This window comes from Gouania willdenowi, chromosome 9 (assembly GCF_900634775.1).
Source record: "Gouania willdenowi chromosome 9, fGouWil2.1, whole genome shotgun sequence".
Lineage (NCBI taxonomy): Eukaryota > Metazoa > Chordata > Actinopteri > Blenniiformes > Gobiesocidae > Gouania > Gouania willdenowi.
The window spans coordinates 1571045-1587118 of NC_041052.1; the positions used below are offsets into that span (position 1 = coordinate 1571045).

General features: G+C 40.4%; 2 protein-coding genes across 2 annotated transcripts; both read left to right on the forward strand.

Moving 5' to 3' along the window:
- Positions 1-3306: 3306 nt before the first annotated feature.
- Positions 3307-7806, forward strand: LOC114469924 (macrophage-expressed gene 1 protein-like). The gene is made up of 2 exons (XM_028457826.1): positions 3307-3756; positions 5619-7806. Exons 1-2 carry the CDS (start codon positions 3307-3309, stop codon positions 7197-7199), a joined length of 2031 nt encoding a protein of 676 aa, XP_028313627.1. The 3' UTR covers positions 7200-7806.
- Positions 7807-9668: 1862 nt separating this feature from the next.
- Positions 9669-15151, forward strand: prf1.5 (perforin 1.5). The gene is made up of 6 exons (XM_028457780.1): positions 9669-9782; positions 9869-10008; positions 11169-11453; positions 11571-11842; positions 12477-12618; positions 14006-15151. Exons 3-6 carry the CDS (start codon positions 11202-11204, stop codon positions 14891-14893), a joined length of 1554 nt encoding a protein of 517 aa, XP_028313581.1. The 5' UTR covers positions 9669-9782; positions 9869-10008; positions 11169-11201; the 3' UTR covers positions 14894-15151.
- The last annotated feature ends 923 nt before the right edge of the window (positions 15152-16074 follow it).

Here is a 16074-nt window from a genome sequence, read left to right on the forward strand (position 1 = left end):
AAACTCCACAATTATTAACTCAGGGCTTGCAATAAGAACTTTCACGGAGGTATTTTCAGCTCTGTTTTCATGCAGGGATGACGTCAGGTCTCACATCAGACGAGTTTTGAAGGAGGATTTCACCGTACCTTGTCTTGGTAACACGTCACAGTAGCATCCGTTCATGCACCTGTGTCTCTGCAGCGCGCAGCCAGTCACGTAATCCACACCGTGCCGTGCAGCGCGGTAGCTCGTTAGCTAGTCTTTTGACTTATGTAGTGGCACTCGGCTCGTTCCTCTCATGTACCACCGTGTAAACCGAATCTTTAACACCACGTTTCTGACGCGAGCGACGAGACATGACAAACTTCTTCTTGTTTTAAACCTTTTAGTTGACAAAATAAGAAAAAGATTACAAAGTCTGAAGCACGGTCAAAAGACTGTGTTGCTTCCATCACTTATTCAGCTCAACAAAAACACATGATTGACGTAAGTTACATCCAATCACCATTAAAAGTTAGGAGTGACGTCATAACACAGTCAGCAAATATGAAACGTTTTAAACACACAAGCACATCCCTAAATTATGCATTTTAAACTAATATAAAACATATGAATTATGATAAACATAAACATGTCATTCCAAAAAATGTTAATATTTAAACACAAATATTACTATTTTTAAAATAGTATCTTTATGGCCCTTACATTACCATAAAAATGGTACTGTTTATGATAAGGGAAGTGATCAGCCAGTTGTCTCCCCTGTCACCCTGCTGCACGCACGCACGCACGCGCGCACACGCGCACACACGCACACACGCACACACGCACACACACACACACACACACACACGTTCCCTGATAATGACGTCACTGGAACGATGAAGTGACCAGAAAGCATCACAGTGTTCAAGCGACTCATCACGGGCGATTGAAGCGACTGCAGTCGCTACAGTCGCGTTCAGTGTGAACGCACCTTTAGTGTGTATTGTTGTAAAGCAGTATGTGTTGTCATGAGAACGAGAACAGAGCTGTGAGACTAACACCAGGTCAGAGGCAGGAAAGTTGCAAGTGAGGTTTTCTGGCCAGAGACAGCAGAGGGGGGAGAGCGGGTGAAAGCCCCCCTGATCACTCCTTAAACACTTGTAATAACCTCACAGGGACAATGAGAAGGATTTATTAAGGTGAAAAAGTTACTTAGTTCTGCTTTAATTTATTTAACTAAATAAGGAGTCAATGGTTGACCTTAGAACACCTTCATTTTTAAAATCACTGTTCCACCCTGAGCACGTCTATTCATCCAGTGATATTATCTGAAACAACAAACGGTGAAACTTTTGTTGTTGTGACATGTGACAGTGACATGACTAGATGTTCAGGTTAGGGTTTTACCCTGCACAGAGATTTCCTCCTTTTTTATAACGTTCAAATATCTGCTTTCTGTTCATGTTTAGTCACTTATGATTACATTTAACTTTGCTGACTTCAAATTAAAGTGGGTTTCAGTTCAAATCAAATCAAACTTTATTTATAGAGAACTTTTCATATACACAATATAGTTCAAAGTGTTCTACATAATTAAAACCTTACATACAATAAAAAAATCCACAGGAAACCCCAACAACATCAGACAAACACTTCCCATAAAAGTCCTGTCTGTGAGGATAAAAACCATTTGTGAACAGCACCAGAGATGTTTATCAGATTATTTAGTCTATTCAAAAGAATGGTGTGTTCTACGGTATCAAAAGCAGCACTGAGGTCCAGTAGAACCAACACTGTTTGTCTTTTTGTGTCCAGGTTATTCCTCATGTCATTTAAAAACTTGAGGAGGGCAGTCTCTGTGCTGTGGTTCACCCTAAAACCAGACTGGTACTTTTCAAAAATATTACAATCAGCTAAAAAAAAGTAATTCAACTGAATAAAAACATGTTTTTCTAAAAAATTTGCTTATAAGTGGTAAGTTGGATATTGGTCATCTGCTGCTTTAAAGGCTAAAGGGAAGTTTCCCGTCTGAAGACAGCAATTCACAATGTTTAAAAGTTCCTCACTGAAAGATCCATGAAATGTTTTAAAAAATGAAGTCAGGATTGGATCTAAAAGACGTGGTGGGTTTGACTGGTTAAAACTTTATCAGACATCTCAGCATCAACCAGGACAAAACTGTCAAGTGTTTCCTCGTGTAAAGAAAGACACTCAGCCTCAGGACTGTTAAAAAACACGTTACAGTTAGTTAAAATATTGCTTTTAATAGAGTCGATCTTTGCTTTGCAAACTGCTCACAAAGAGACTCAGAGGGAGTGATCTGTGAACTGGTAAAAGCAGGGTCAATAATTGAAAATAAAACTTTGGGGTTATTGTTATGAGGTTATTGCATTTTTTACAGCATCATTATGTTTTATTATGTTCATTGTTGTTCTGTTTTTTCTCCACCTTCTCTCTGCCACACTGCATCTTCTTTGAAGTTTATTCAATATGTAATTTATCCATGGGAGTGAAGGTTTTGGAAATATTTATTTTAAGTAGAGCAATTACAATTGTTTCCACTATTGGGGAAGTTTGGCATTTTTCCAGTAAACACACTTATTTACCAAAGAGAACTCAAAGATGTTTGTAGACTGTTGTGTTGTAACACTTTGACAACTAACAGGTTATGGATTGCTCCGTGAGACCGGGGGTTCTTAACGTTATGGTCAGGACCTCATTAGGGGTCGCAAGACACTGGGAGGGGGTCGCCAGATGCCTTCAAGAATTATTCTTGCCATATTTTTGCCCATTTTAATGTATTTTTGCCAAATTACTCTCATTTCTGACACTTTTCCATCAAATTTCAATGCCTTTTCTGCACATTTTTTCCACTTTCAAGACATATTCAACACTGATAAACCCTTTCCATCTAACGATCTAACATCACCTATATTGACCCATTATTGTCACTTTTAACCCCTATTCACCATATTTCATGCTTATTTTTGCCAATTTAACCCCATTCACCATTTGTTACGCTCATTATTTGGCAGACTAAGGAGTCTGTATTGAATAAACATGGACTTTTTTTACATTTTTTTTCACCAGTTACAGTGATAAAGACAATGCATTAGAATATTGTATTAAAGTGATAAACATCTCTCTAAGAGAGAATCTTAGGAATTCAAAGTCCTTTAAACACACCTATCAGGTGATTTCCAAATTCAGACTTTGTGTTTTAACCACTTCCTCCTTCCCACTTCATCACATGATAAACATCTTTCTAAGGATGGGGTAGAGTTACAGTATAAATGGACGTCTTTTGATTCCCAAAGTTTCATTTCTGATGCAGCCATGATGAAGACACCACTGACCCTTTTGGCCCTCTCTCTCCTTCATGTCTGTGCTCCAGTCCCCATCGACCGTCCGACCAACTGGCTGCGACAGTGTCGAGCCTCCACCAACCTCTCCATCACAGCGCTGGAGGTGTTGCCGGGCGGAGGCTGGGACAATCTCCGTAACCTGGACATGGGTCGAGTCATGAACCTCAGCTACTTCCAGTGCCAGACCACCGAGGATGGGCGCTATCTGATTCCGGACGAGGTGTTTGTGATTCCTCAGAAACAGACGGGCGTGGAGACGAGCTCAGAGATCATCCGTTCATTCCTGGAGCAGAAGAGCGTTACATCCAACACCATCAATGCAGACATGTCCTTTAAATCAGAGTTGAATGGTAAATTTTCAACAGAGAACATGAGGATGAAAACCCATCAGGTCAAAGACTCTTCAACTACGACCAGAGTGCAGGTGAGTTTATTTCTTTGATGGTAAGAATTAGAGAAAATACATACTGTACTGATTGTTGTGGTGGTTTGGGTGAATGAGATGTAGTTTAGCTTTAGGGTTGCTGGTCAGATGCTGACAGGATTTAATGCTGCGTTCGATTGCACTCGGAACCTGGAAAGACCCGGGTCGTCAATTTCAACCTGTGAACCATAGACTGTGGAGAGTGCATTGAACTATACGGTATCATTACTTACCTAGAGCGGCGTTCAAATTAACAGAGTGGGGATAAAAAATACCACTACAGAGTTATTCTGCACTTTTAGTAACACACGTCAAATTAGACAGCAAATAAAAGTAAATGTTCAGAAAAAAGTGATTCTTTAGGTCTAACAGTTTTTGCTAAAACGTCATTCCGACCAACTGGAGCTGCTTGGATCCTGCCCGAGTTACCGAGTCGGAGTCCCAAACTCTAGGGCCGTTTTATTGCACTTTTCCGATTCATTCAGTTGGATTTTTCCGCGTTCCGAGTGCAGTCAAATGCAGCATAATTGGTCAAAGGGTTTAGGGGAATTAGCCGGTCTGGGATGTCAGAGGTAAACAGGCTTCCAGTGTGTGTGCCTCAGTCAATCTGCTGCTGTTCAATGCTCTCATGGTTATGTATGTTGCTGATAGAGATTGTCATAACATAGTGGAGCCTTCCTAGGAAGAGACGGAAATGGAGGAAAATAACTTGACCGTGTTAACTCCTGTACAATAAGTCCAAAGACAAAACCGGCTTTATTTACATACTGGAGTGATTTGAATCACAGCCAACACTTGGATGAACAACCCAAAACATTAGCCCAATTTTACCAACCCAGATCTTTACAATTACCTAATAAATTAACTCTGTGAGTTTATAACAGCGTTGAAAAGTTATTCTGATCACCAGTACGTCATTGATTCTTGAAATGTTTTACGAAATATCATGCAGCAAAATCCTTACACGCCATTAATCATAGTATACTTTCCAACAGAGCTACAACAGATATAAATACAACATATTCCCATCTACAATGAAAACAAAAGCCAACAAGATGCCCCTAAAATCCTCATTTCAGATCTTAACTGTTCACTTACTCGCTATGAAATGTAGAGAGCACATGTAAGAATGAGATGTTTTGGGAGAGCAGTTTTTACCCTTGCCCACCCTACCAGACTCCAGCATTTTCGACCGTCCTATGAAGAAAAGCCAATGTTTCCAGTGATTTTTTTTCTTTTGTAATAATATTTTTTTTATATCCATATTCTTTTTGACATTGGATGAAAAGCCAAACACACAGCAGCTCGTCGGCATGGTGAAACCTCTTTTGTTACAATGAAAGACAACACATTTTTTTAACTTGTTATACCCCCAAATCAATATTGCTAGGCAGAAACGTCACTACTTGTCCAGATACCTGACTTCGCGAATGCTATCAGTGTGCTGTAGTATCTGGCTTATGTAGGGCAATCTGACCAACACTGACCAGGAAAGAGTTCTGTAGTTTATAAATATTTGTGTTAAAAATAATAGCTTGTAATTATAGAACTTTGTCTTGGTCACTTCGAGTCAGACTGCCCTAAGCAGACCAGATACCGTCGTACACTGATAGCATTCACCAAGATCTCTGCCTGAGGAGGCTCTGCTATGTTATGACCACTGCAATCAGCATCATACATAACCCTGAGAGCACTGAACAGCAGCAGATTCACAGAGACACACACATTGAAAGCTTGTTTATCTCTGAATCTCAGACCAGCTTGTTCCCCGAAATCATTTGACCAAATAAAGCATCTGACCAGCAACCCTAAAGCTGGACTCTATCTCATTTATCCATATCCCTCTTTTCTTATTTCTAAAGGTTCGTAACTTCATCTACACTGTGAAGGCTTATCCGGACTTCAGGCTGGATGCACGCTTTGCTACGTTAGCTGTAGAAATTGCAGATGCTATTGAAAACAACCAGACCAAGTATGCAGATTACCTCTCTGAGAAGATGGTGGTGGATTATGGCACTCATGTTATCATTAGTGTTGACGCTGGAGCTATTTTGGTGCAGGAAGACTACCTCAGTTCTTCGTACGTGTCAGACAACGCATCACAAACGTCCATTGTCAAGGCTTCAGCCGGCATCAATTTTTATAACAAACTTAAGTTTGACATTGGTGGTGAAAGTAGCAAGAAGAGCTCATCGCTTCAGACTTATGAGTCCAATATTCAGTACTCACTCATTCAAAGCCACGGGGCCACACCTTTCTACCCTGGCATCACTTTGCAGAAATGGCAGGAAAGTATCCAGAACAACCTCGTAGCCATCGATCGCTCAGGAGTTCCCCTGGACTATGTCATAAACGTCAACACCTTACCTGATCTGCCGCCATCAACAATTTACAAAGTATCCCGTAAAGTGAGTGAAGCCATAGAGCGCTACTACAGAATCAACACCCGACCAGGATGTGTCGACATCAACTCCAAAAACTTCAATTTCCAGGCAAACGTTGACGATAAGTCTTGTGAGGGCGCTGAGACAAACCTCAGTTTTGGTGGCGTCTATCAGCAGTGTGTGAACCTCAGCCCAGATGCAGATCCATTGTGTGAGCCCCTGGCCCAGAAAAACTTAGATACGGGAGACTTTTCCTGTCGTACACCTTATACGCCAACTTTACTGAGGTCAGAAGTCAGGAAGCAAGCTTACACTAAAAATGATTGCTTTGAACAAAGTTATGATTGTGGATTTCTCTGGCTGGATACTTGTTATAAAACGGTGTGTGTGACAAACATTCACGTTCGATCGGCTCGTGTTGACACCTATTGGTGCTCCGTAAATGGAAAAGCACCGGACTTTTCTGGCTTTCTGTTCGGAGGCTTTTATACATCAAACAATGAGAACCCTGTCACTAAAGCTAAAAACTGTCCTTCAAACTTTATTCCCGTTAAGTTTCTCTCAGACGGCCAAGTGATCTGTGTGAGCAACGACTATGAGATGGCCACGAGAGACGCCGTCCAGTTTGGAGGACTCTTTAGCTGTCAGGCAAACAACCCACTGGCAAATAATCAACCCAGGTGTCCGTTCACCTTCAGTCAGCACATTGCCACGATAAGCGACGGCTGCGAAATCCTTTATTGTGTCAAGTCTGGACTTTTCACAGGCGGGGACCTAAAACCAATACATCTGCCTCCATTCACCCAATCACCACCTCTGACAACGCAAGTCAACAACTCAACGTTGGTTGTGACTGATGGAGATACGAGTTGGATCAAGCTAGAGCAGACCAAGAAATGGAAGCTCGCAACACCAGAAGGAGCCAGGGAATTCATTCTGAAGCACCCTGAAATGAAACCTATGACCAGTGGCGATCCTGGGGTATGCTGGGGCCCCAAGCAAAAAATTCCCAAAGGGGCCCCACTGACAAGCGTTAAACATAAAATTACTGGGGCATAGGCTATGACGGGTGGAGAAAAGGCAGGAATAGGTTTGATGGTGGTGGTAGTATTTGCTTTCATTCTCAGAAATCCTGGATATGGTTGTTTTTTCTTTAGATCAGAAAGACACAAGATTAAGAAAAGCACCAAAATAAATTAGATCACAAGAATAGATGAACAGTTACTGCCTTCTTGAGGCCAAAATACTTTAATGCATTGGAAGGATTAGACATTTGCATGAAATTTCATTTTATTTTCATTCTCTCATGGTAAAAAACCCAATTTTTTCACAAGGAATATTCAACTTTAATACATTCCATGTCCAGAAAGGAGTAGGGAGGGGAAAAAAACATCGCTGCCCCTTACTCAATCACAAATATCAAATAATGGGTCTGCCAAGTTTACACTAACTGAGATAATATTACAGTGTTATTCAAAAAATAGTGAAATCGAAATTAATTAACAAATTCAAGGATGTACACACCTAATCTCAGCACCAACATAGGAAAACAAATAACACTCTAAACAACATGTTCATATTGACTTATGAGTCTCTTTTTGTACATTCTCTTGAACTGAAATAAATTCAGATCTTTATATTACTAAGTAAAGAATTCCACATTTTGACCCCCACAACAGAAATGCACATCTGCTTTAAGGTTGTTCGTGGAAATTGATGTTTGAAATTCAATTTCCTTCTGTGGTTCCTATTCTCTGAACTAAAAACAAACAACTTTAGTAAATGTTCTGCTAATGCTCTTTTTTTTTTTTTTTTTTTAGCTCTGAACATAACTGTAAGTGTCTGCAGCACAATCAAATCTTTAAGTTTTAACAACCCTGACTTAAACAAACTGCTTGTGTGCTCTCTGTAACCTGCCTTATGAATAATTCTTACTGCTCTTTTCTGTAATAAAAATAATGGTTTTATATGGCTTATGCAAGTATTTCCCCAGATTTCCACACAATAACTAAGATATGGAAAACCAAGAGAGAAATACAGTATTCGCATAACCTTACCATTTAACAAAAAAAACTTTGCTTTATTGAGAATAAAAAATGTTCTGAGACACCTTTGTTTTTACATGAGCAATGTGTGCTTAAAATACTTTAGCTTTTGTCCTAAGTCGCAAATAATTAACGTGTTTACATATAGAGTCCTGAAAGTATGAAAACTGAATGACTCTGATTAATAAAGGGGTTTTATTGGTTTGATTAATTGTTTGTATGGGCCATGCACCGACCGTGTTGCTATATAAAGATTTGTTATCGTATAATCCTGTGTTTTTGTCTCTAATGGACACAATAAAGACAGACCAAACGTCCACGTGTTCTCCTCTGTCCTTTCTTTTATTATCCTGATGTTGTTATAAATTTACTGCTTAAAAGATTTTATCTTAAAAAATATAGAAAAGTTTTTTTAGAAGGTTTTTGTTTGTTATTTATGTCTTGAGGTTAATGTGTCTTTGTCACTAACTTGTCAAACATGCAGCTGGTAATTATTATCTAGGGGTCACCAACCTTTCTGAAACTGTGAGCTACTTCATATGTGCAGAATAATCTGAAGGGCTAAGACTTTGAAAAACACTTCTTAAATACTAAACATTCACGGTTTCGCTTTAATTAGAGGCTAAGATAATAAGGAAGGCTAGCAGTGACTTAAAAAGGTAGGAAGTGTTAAAGTTCAATTCAATTCAACTTTATTTATATAGCGTAAATTACAAAGACATCTTAAAGTGTTTAACAAAAAAAAAATATCCATAGTTCATAGTAAGAAAGGAAGAACCCAACAAGATCCACATGAACAAGCATTTAGCGACAGTGGGAAGAATAAACTCCCTCTGATCTACACTCATTCCTTCACAAATTACAAATGTAAACCAAAGTATATAGAAAACTTCAAATTAAAAAAATGGGTGGATCTTAATGAATTTATTGTAAATATTTGATTGATATAAGGTTATTACAAAAGATAGATGATATCCAATTAGAAAATGTTACTAAATTCTGAGCAGTAATAATTGATAATAAACTGAGATGGAAAGCCCACATTACTCTACCAGTGAACACACAAAGATTTTTCACTTTTAAAGAGAACATTCGCAAAAGCTCTTGAAGAAATTTGGTCAAATGAAGTGAGATCTGGTTATGAAAAGCACTGCATGCAGAAAGTCACAGAATCCCTTTTTTTTCCTTGACTTGTGCTGAGAAAACCAGAAACATTCCATCCACCTCCATAAACTCACAACGGCAAGACTGGACTCATGGTTTCAGAAAAGTCACCAACAAATTCAAACAGGCCAGATTATTCATCAGAGACCAAAACACTGGCCCAGTCCGTGAAACATTCACGTTGTCCAGAATCTCACACACATGCACAAGCACACACCCTTATTTCCCATAAAGAATGCAGAGCGACAAAAAGAAAATCCTCCCCCTCACATTGTACACACACATGCACGCGCGCACACACACACAAAGTCCGTGAGAGATTCACAGAAAGTGGTTCTTCACATGAAAACAAACTCAGTCAAGCTGAGGAAATTGGAAAGGCCTCCAGGGAGAGCAAGAAGGAGAGAGCGAGAGTGAAAGAGCTGCAGATACAGTACGAAGCACAAAGGGGGTGGTGGGGGGGAGGCGTGGACTCCATCTTTAACCAAAGAGCTTGTAACACCCTCCTTTCATTTCCAGCAGGATCAAGACTTTGGACGATTTACAGATTGCTTCTCGCAGAGAGTCGTGCCGTCGATGGGAACAGAAAAGAGGAAAAACTAGAGAACAAGTCAGTGATTTGTTCCTAAAAGAAGACGAACAGATAAAAACGGCCAGAGGTGAGAATGCATGCTTGGTTATGATGTGTTCCTCTCACATATTTGTAGATTACTCAAGTATCAATGTCAAGGTTAGAAGTTCATCTGTATTGGAGCGTGCAACTCTAGATGTTTGTTGAATTGTAAGTAGTAAGCAAGTAAACTATTTATATCATGCTTTAAATAGATAAATGGTCACAAAGTGCTTCACAAAGATAAAAACCACATTCAAATACAAGTATACAAAAAAATACAATCAATATTGGCAGCTCTGACTGAGTCGGTAAGACTAGAACCCTTTCTTTAAAAAAGTAGCTATTTTTCGGGCTTCTTAAAAGAATCCAAAGTGAGAGAGGAAGCTCGTGACAACTTTAAATGGCCGCTCTACTCGAGTTTTAAATCATGTACGAGGGACCATCAAGAGGTTTTTCCCTGAGGGCTGAGGCTCTGTGACCAGCTGTAGGATTTGATCAGGTTGGCCAAGTACACAGGAGCCTGTCCATGTAGAGCTCAAAAGGTCAAAACCAGGATTTTAAAATAAACCCGGTACAAGACATGGAGCCAATGAAGACTTTGTAAAATAGGAGTAAATTGGTCCCTCACAGATGGGTTTTGGACAAACTGCAAACAAGTCAAATCTCTCTTGTTGAGGCATGTGAAGAGGCTGTTGCAGTACTCTAACCACGAGGAGACAAAAGCATGAATAATAATTCCTAGCTCTTTTTTTGTTACAATAGATCTACGTTAAGAAATGTTGCAAAGCTGAAAAATGCTCAAGTGTCATGGTTCCTAATACTGGATTTTACCGACAAGCTATGGTTTCCCAGGTGCTGTTTGATAGTATGAATGGAACTATCTGGGGCAACAATGAGGGTCTCTGTTTTCTATGCTTTAAGTGGAAGTTGTCATTTAACCACTGTTTTACATGAGACAAGCAGCAGATTATTGAGCTCAATCTATGGACTTCAGATGTCTTAAACAAGCAGTGCGATTGTAAATCATCAGCAAACAGATGATAAGTCTGTAAATGGCTGAATTATCTGGCCGATAGGGAAGATGTACAGAAAAAATAAGTGCGGACCAAGGACGGAGCCTTGAGGCACACCACAGAATAAATAGTAGGCTTCGACATTTTGAATCATATTGAATCAAATTGTGGGACATTGTTTCTTCCTCTGCAGAGACTGTTTGTGCCATAGTTACTGCAGGTCACCATGGGACCAGGAGGAAGGTTTGTTGTCCTGTGTTTACTGCTGACTATGCAGAAGCAGCACGTCCTCGGATGTCACACGGGCACAGCGTCAGAGTGTGAGAAAGCTCCATTTGTTCCGGGCCACAACCTGGCAGGGGAGGGCTTCGACGTGGTTCGTATGCGTCGGACGGGGGCGTACGTCATCAATGTCAAAGCGCGTCTGGCCGACAACCACACGTGCACGCTGTGTCCAAACCGCTTCCAGCAAGGACAGGTGACTCTTCTTTAATCCTGATTCTGTCCAAAGTATTCCATTCTCCATTCCATTCCTGTCTTTGACCTTTCCACATTTCCCCCAATCATTCTTCCTCCTTATCCATTTCCTGCTCAGATCCAGAGGCTTCCCGCCGCGGTGCTTGACTGGCGTCCGTTCAGCCGCTGCAGCAAACAACTCTCCAGCGCTCTGCACCACTCCGTGGACTCACTGCTGCGGAGCTCCTACTCACTGGTTAACAACAACTGGAACGTAGGTCTGAGCTTGGACAACGTCGGCAGGGCGGTGTTGGGGGGGAGTCGCTCGGACTTGGCGAAGTTTGCTCGCTCCCAGCACAGCGTGGACAAAGCCACTTTTGCCCTCCATGAAATCAGTTGCACCTATTACAGGTAAACTTTTATTTATCCATCTATCTATCAAATATTTTCTTATGGTGCTTTCACACCGGTTTAGTCCTGGACTTGGTCTGAATGGGTGGAGAACAGCTGATAATTTGATTACCTGGGAGTGCAATGACAGAACAACTTCTGATCCACTCCAAACAGCTTCTGGTGCAGTTCCATGAGCTAACCAGTTACTGTAACCAGTTACTGGAGTAGAGACTTCTCTAGGCAGAGAAACAGAAACCTGAAGAAGAGGCTCTCATCTATGGGTCAAAGCCAGCACTGTCAAGTGCTCACAAACTTCATCCTTCTCTGTTTGTTCTTAACAACATTCAACAATGGAGCAGCAACAAGTTGTCCTGGTTTTCCTGGTTTTAAATCCCTGGTTTGAGCAGCCACCGGTTCTCCCACCATCCCATGTGCTTTACGTTATCGTTGATACTTCCTGTGTTTGATCCTGTCTGAGAGCGGTTGTGTTCACAGTGCTCCTAATCGCTCTAGGATCCGTCGGTGTGAATGCACCCTTATTGTTAGCACTTGGACTTGAGGAAAGAAAGACTAAACTAAGTTGCAGAAGACTTCAATGTGAACTTAAAAGCTTCTTGTCTCCCTGTGATCCACATGCCTTTTGTTTGTGTAGCTACAGGCTAGCTGACCACCCCCAGCTGAGTGCGGAGTTCACCAAACATCTGAAGAGACTCCCGCCGAGTTTGAACACGAGCCAGAGCAAAGCCATCTACAGACGACTTATAGATACCTACGGGACTCATTACATTCACCAGGTCAGTGATTGAAGGAATACAAGGGTTTTCACGGCGGTGTAGGGGTTGCATTGCCCCCCCCAGTGGTCAAAAGTTTTCATTACAGTTTTCTCAAATTCAATTGAAAATTTTTGATTCTTTTAATGTACATAATATACAAAAATTTTAAGTGCCATAAAACACACTCTACAAAATATGTATGAATTTCTTTGTTGTGGTGCTCGAGTCATGTGACTTGGTTCTTCTGTTGCCAAATTCTTCTTCACAATGTAAATGGTGAAGCAACACTCCCAACACCCCCAGCAGTTCGTGTATGGTACTGCAGCAAAAATGAATCGGAAATATTTAATTATGAATTTAAAACATTAATCTAAAAATGGTGATTTTTAATGACATGGTTCACAGAGATAAAAAAGGAAGAAGAAATCAGGGCGGAGCTTCTTCTTGTAAATAGGACGTTACGTTTTATTTTTTACAGCTGTTTTACTGTGTTTTGGACTAAATGCGGGGATTCATTGGATTTTTATATGTTGGAGGAAGATTTTGAGACATCTTTTGATGGAATATATGGATTTAGTCAGACATGGTATCACTTTAAAGGTAAGCAGCGCTGGCTTGTTTATGTCAACAATTTTTTTTTCAAGTTTGAAAACACAGTTGAGTGTGTTTACTGTGATGGTTGGGTTTTAGAATGGTTTATATGGTAAAAAAAAACAAAAAAAACTGAAGATCGTAAGCTTTCAAACGGTATATGATACTTGTAAGATTGTTATCTTAAATTTTATGATGGTTATTCTTCTTCCATCTTACTCCTTCTACTCCCACATTTTTCAATTGATTCCAACAAGTTTACTGTAAAAATGTTCAGATATTTTTTGGCCATTATACTATGTATTAGATTTTTTCTAACTTCTCAACTTTTTAAACTAAGATTCAGCTTTTGCTAGAATAGAATAATAGAATAGAAGGCTTTTATTGTCATCATACACAATGTACAACAAAATTAAAGGACAACTCTGGTGGTGCAAGAGTACAGGTATAAAGAAAAAAATAAAATAAAACTTTAAGAAAAAATATATAAATATATACTAGGTTAATACTATGCTAAACCTAATGCCTGTTAGTGCCAGATAATGCTAATGGTACCTCATGCTAATGTTAATGTTAATGCTGAGCTAACGCGGGCCAGCACCTACTTCCTCACTTACATTTTCTTCAGGAAATGCACATATTCTAGTAATTTTTGCATCATTGTATATGTTACACACATTGTGGTTGGCACTAATGTCGAGACGGTGTATACATTTAATTCCATTTTTTTTTGCCCCGCCCCCGGCAAGAATCTCAAACTCCACCTATGGTTTAAATGTGTGCGACTCTTTCTTTCTTTCCCGTTGACGTGCACCAGGTTCATCTCGGTGGGAAGGTGAGGAGAGTCACTGCGTTTAGGACGTGTCTGGCCACACTAAAAGGCTTTTCAGAATCTGAGATCAAAAACTGCCTGAACATGGAGCTCCGCATGGCGCTGGGCTTCCTGCCTTCCAACGCGTCCTTCTCCAACAAGTGTGACCACCTCCTCAAGGGAAACCTGAGCATGGGCTTCTACCAAGGCTTCATGACGCACAAGATCGAAGTGACCGGCGGCGAGAGGTACTTCCCCGACATCCTCTACCAGCAGGACCCATCCGAGGCCTACCACATGTGGATGAACAGCCTCCAGGCCAATCCCGACGTAGTTTCCTACGCCATCTTCCCTCTGCATCAATTGGCGGAAGACGTTCAGATCGGCGCCAATCTGAGGAGCGCCGTCACAGAATACATCAAGGAGAACCAGCTGCAGGAAGATCAAGTAAGGTTCAAGAACTGCTCCCCAACGCCGAACCTGGACCACAACTGCTGCCCTCTGAGAGCGGGCCGAGGAACGCTGAGGCTGCAGATCCACAGAGCAGCAGCTCTGAAGGCCGACACCTTCACCAAAACGGACGCCTACATCAAGATCTTCTACAACGGCATGTATGAGGAGACAAACACGGTGATGGACGACAACAACCCAGTGTGGAACGTCACCGTCGGCTTTGGGTCCGTCGAACTGGGTCAGGAGCTCCGGATGGAGGTGTGGGACAGGGACGTCCTTTACAACGACGTCGTTGGGATTTGCGTCATCGCTCCTGAGAGAGGAACTCACTCTCTGAGCTGCCAGCTCCGGAAAGGAGTTTTATATTTCAGCTACACCGTCAAATGTGACGCACATCTGACTGGATTCAGGTGTGGCCGCTACTCCCCAAACGCTGAGTAACACCACAAGGTTTTCGACGGTTTGCTAGAAATGTGTTAAGATTCATTTATTCAGATAATTTACTTTGATCTCCTAACATGTTTCGAATGTCAACTGCCAGTCATCTGCTGATTGCTTTGATGTGTCCAATGCCTGCACACAGTTTTGTCCATGACTTTCGTGTATTACTTTTAGTAAGTTCATTTTGTCTTCTTTTGGAATAATATGTTGAGGTTTTATTTATTCAGACTGTTTTTAGGAAGTTTACTTTGATCTCTTAAATTGCTTTGATGTGTCCTTGACTTTCACGTAGTAATTAATATTATGTTATGGTTTCATTTGTTCAGACATTTTTCAGGAAAAGCGATCAGCAGATACCTCTGAGGAAGACTGGCAGTTGACGGTCGAAACATGTCAGGAGACCAAAGGAAATTTCCTCTCAAAAGTTGTCTGAATAAATTAAACTTTAACATATGTATCAATACTTGTAGTGAGGTGAATCAAAAAGTGTCACGAGTACTAATAGTTAGCCTTATATGCAAATAAGGGGGCGGGGGAAAAGCTAATCAAGGCGTATCATTGGCTTTCCAAAATATTCTAACCAATCAGAGAGCAGATTTGGTTTTAGTCCCTCCTACTTGATTTGCATTAGGTCCACTATAGTACAACTAGGGAGTTATTTCGGGGCGTGGCCAACTTGACAGTTCTGTCAGGGTGGCCAGGGTGTGTTGATGTTAAACATTTCCACTAAGGACACATTAAACAGATCAGCAAACGCCTCTGAGGAAGACTGGCAGTTTACAGTCGAAACACATCAGGAGATCAAAGTAAATTTCCTGAAAAAAAAAATGTCTAACTAAATAAAACCTTAACATATTTTTAAAGAAAAAAACCAAAATGAACTTTTTGGAATTATGGGTTATTTTCTGTCACATTAAAGGAAAACATTCCTTGTGAAACAAAGTTTTTTTTTTAACTTCAAAGTGTTCCTAAAATCTCTTTGACACAGCCCAACATTTTTTTTTTTTTTTTTTTTTTAACCAAAACGTTAACTAAGAAGGAAGTTTAATTGTTTTTACTGTCAATGTTTTTGTCATATGTATTATTAAATGTCTTTGTGTGAAATATTTGTACATAAAAACAATAAAGAAAAACATCTGTATTTGAGTTTTATTTTGTAAGATGCTGAGCTCTGTTAAGCA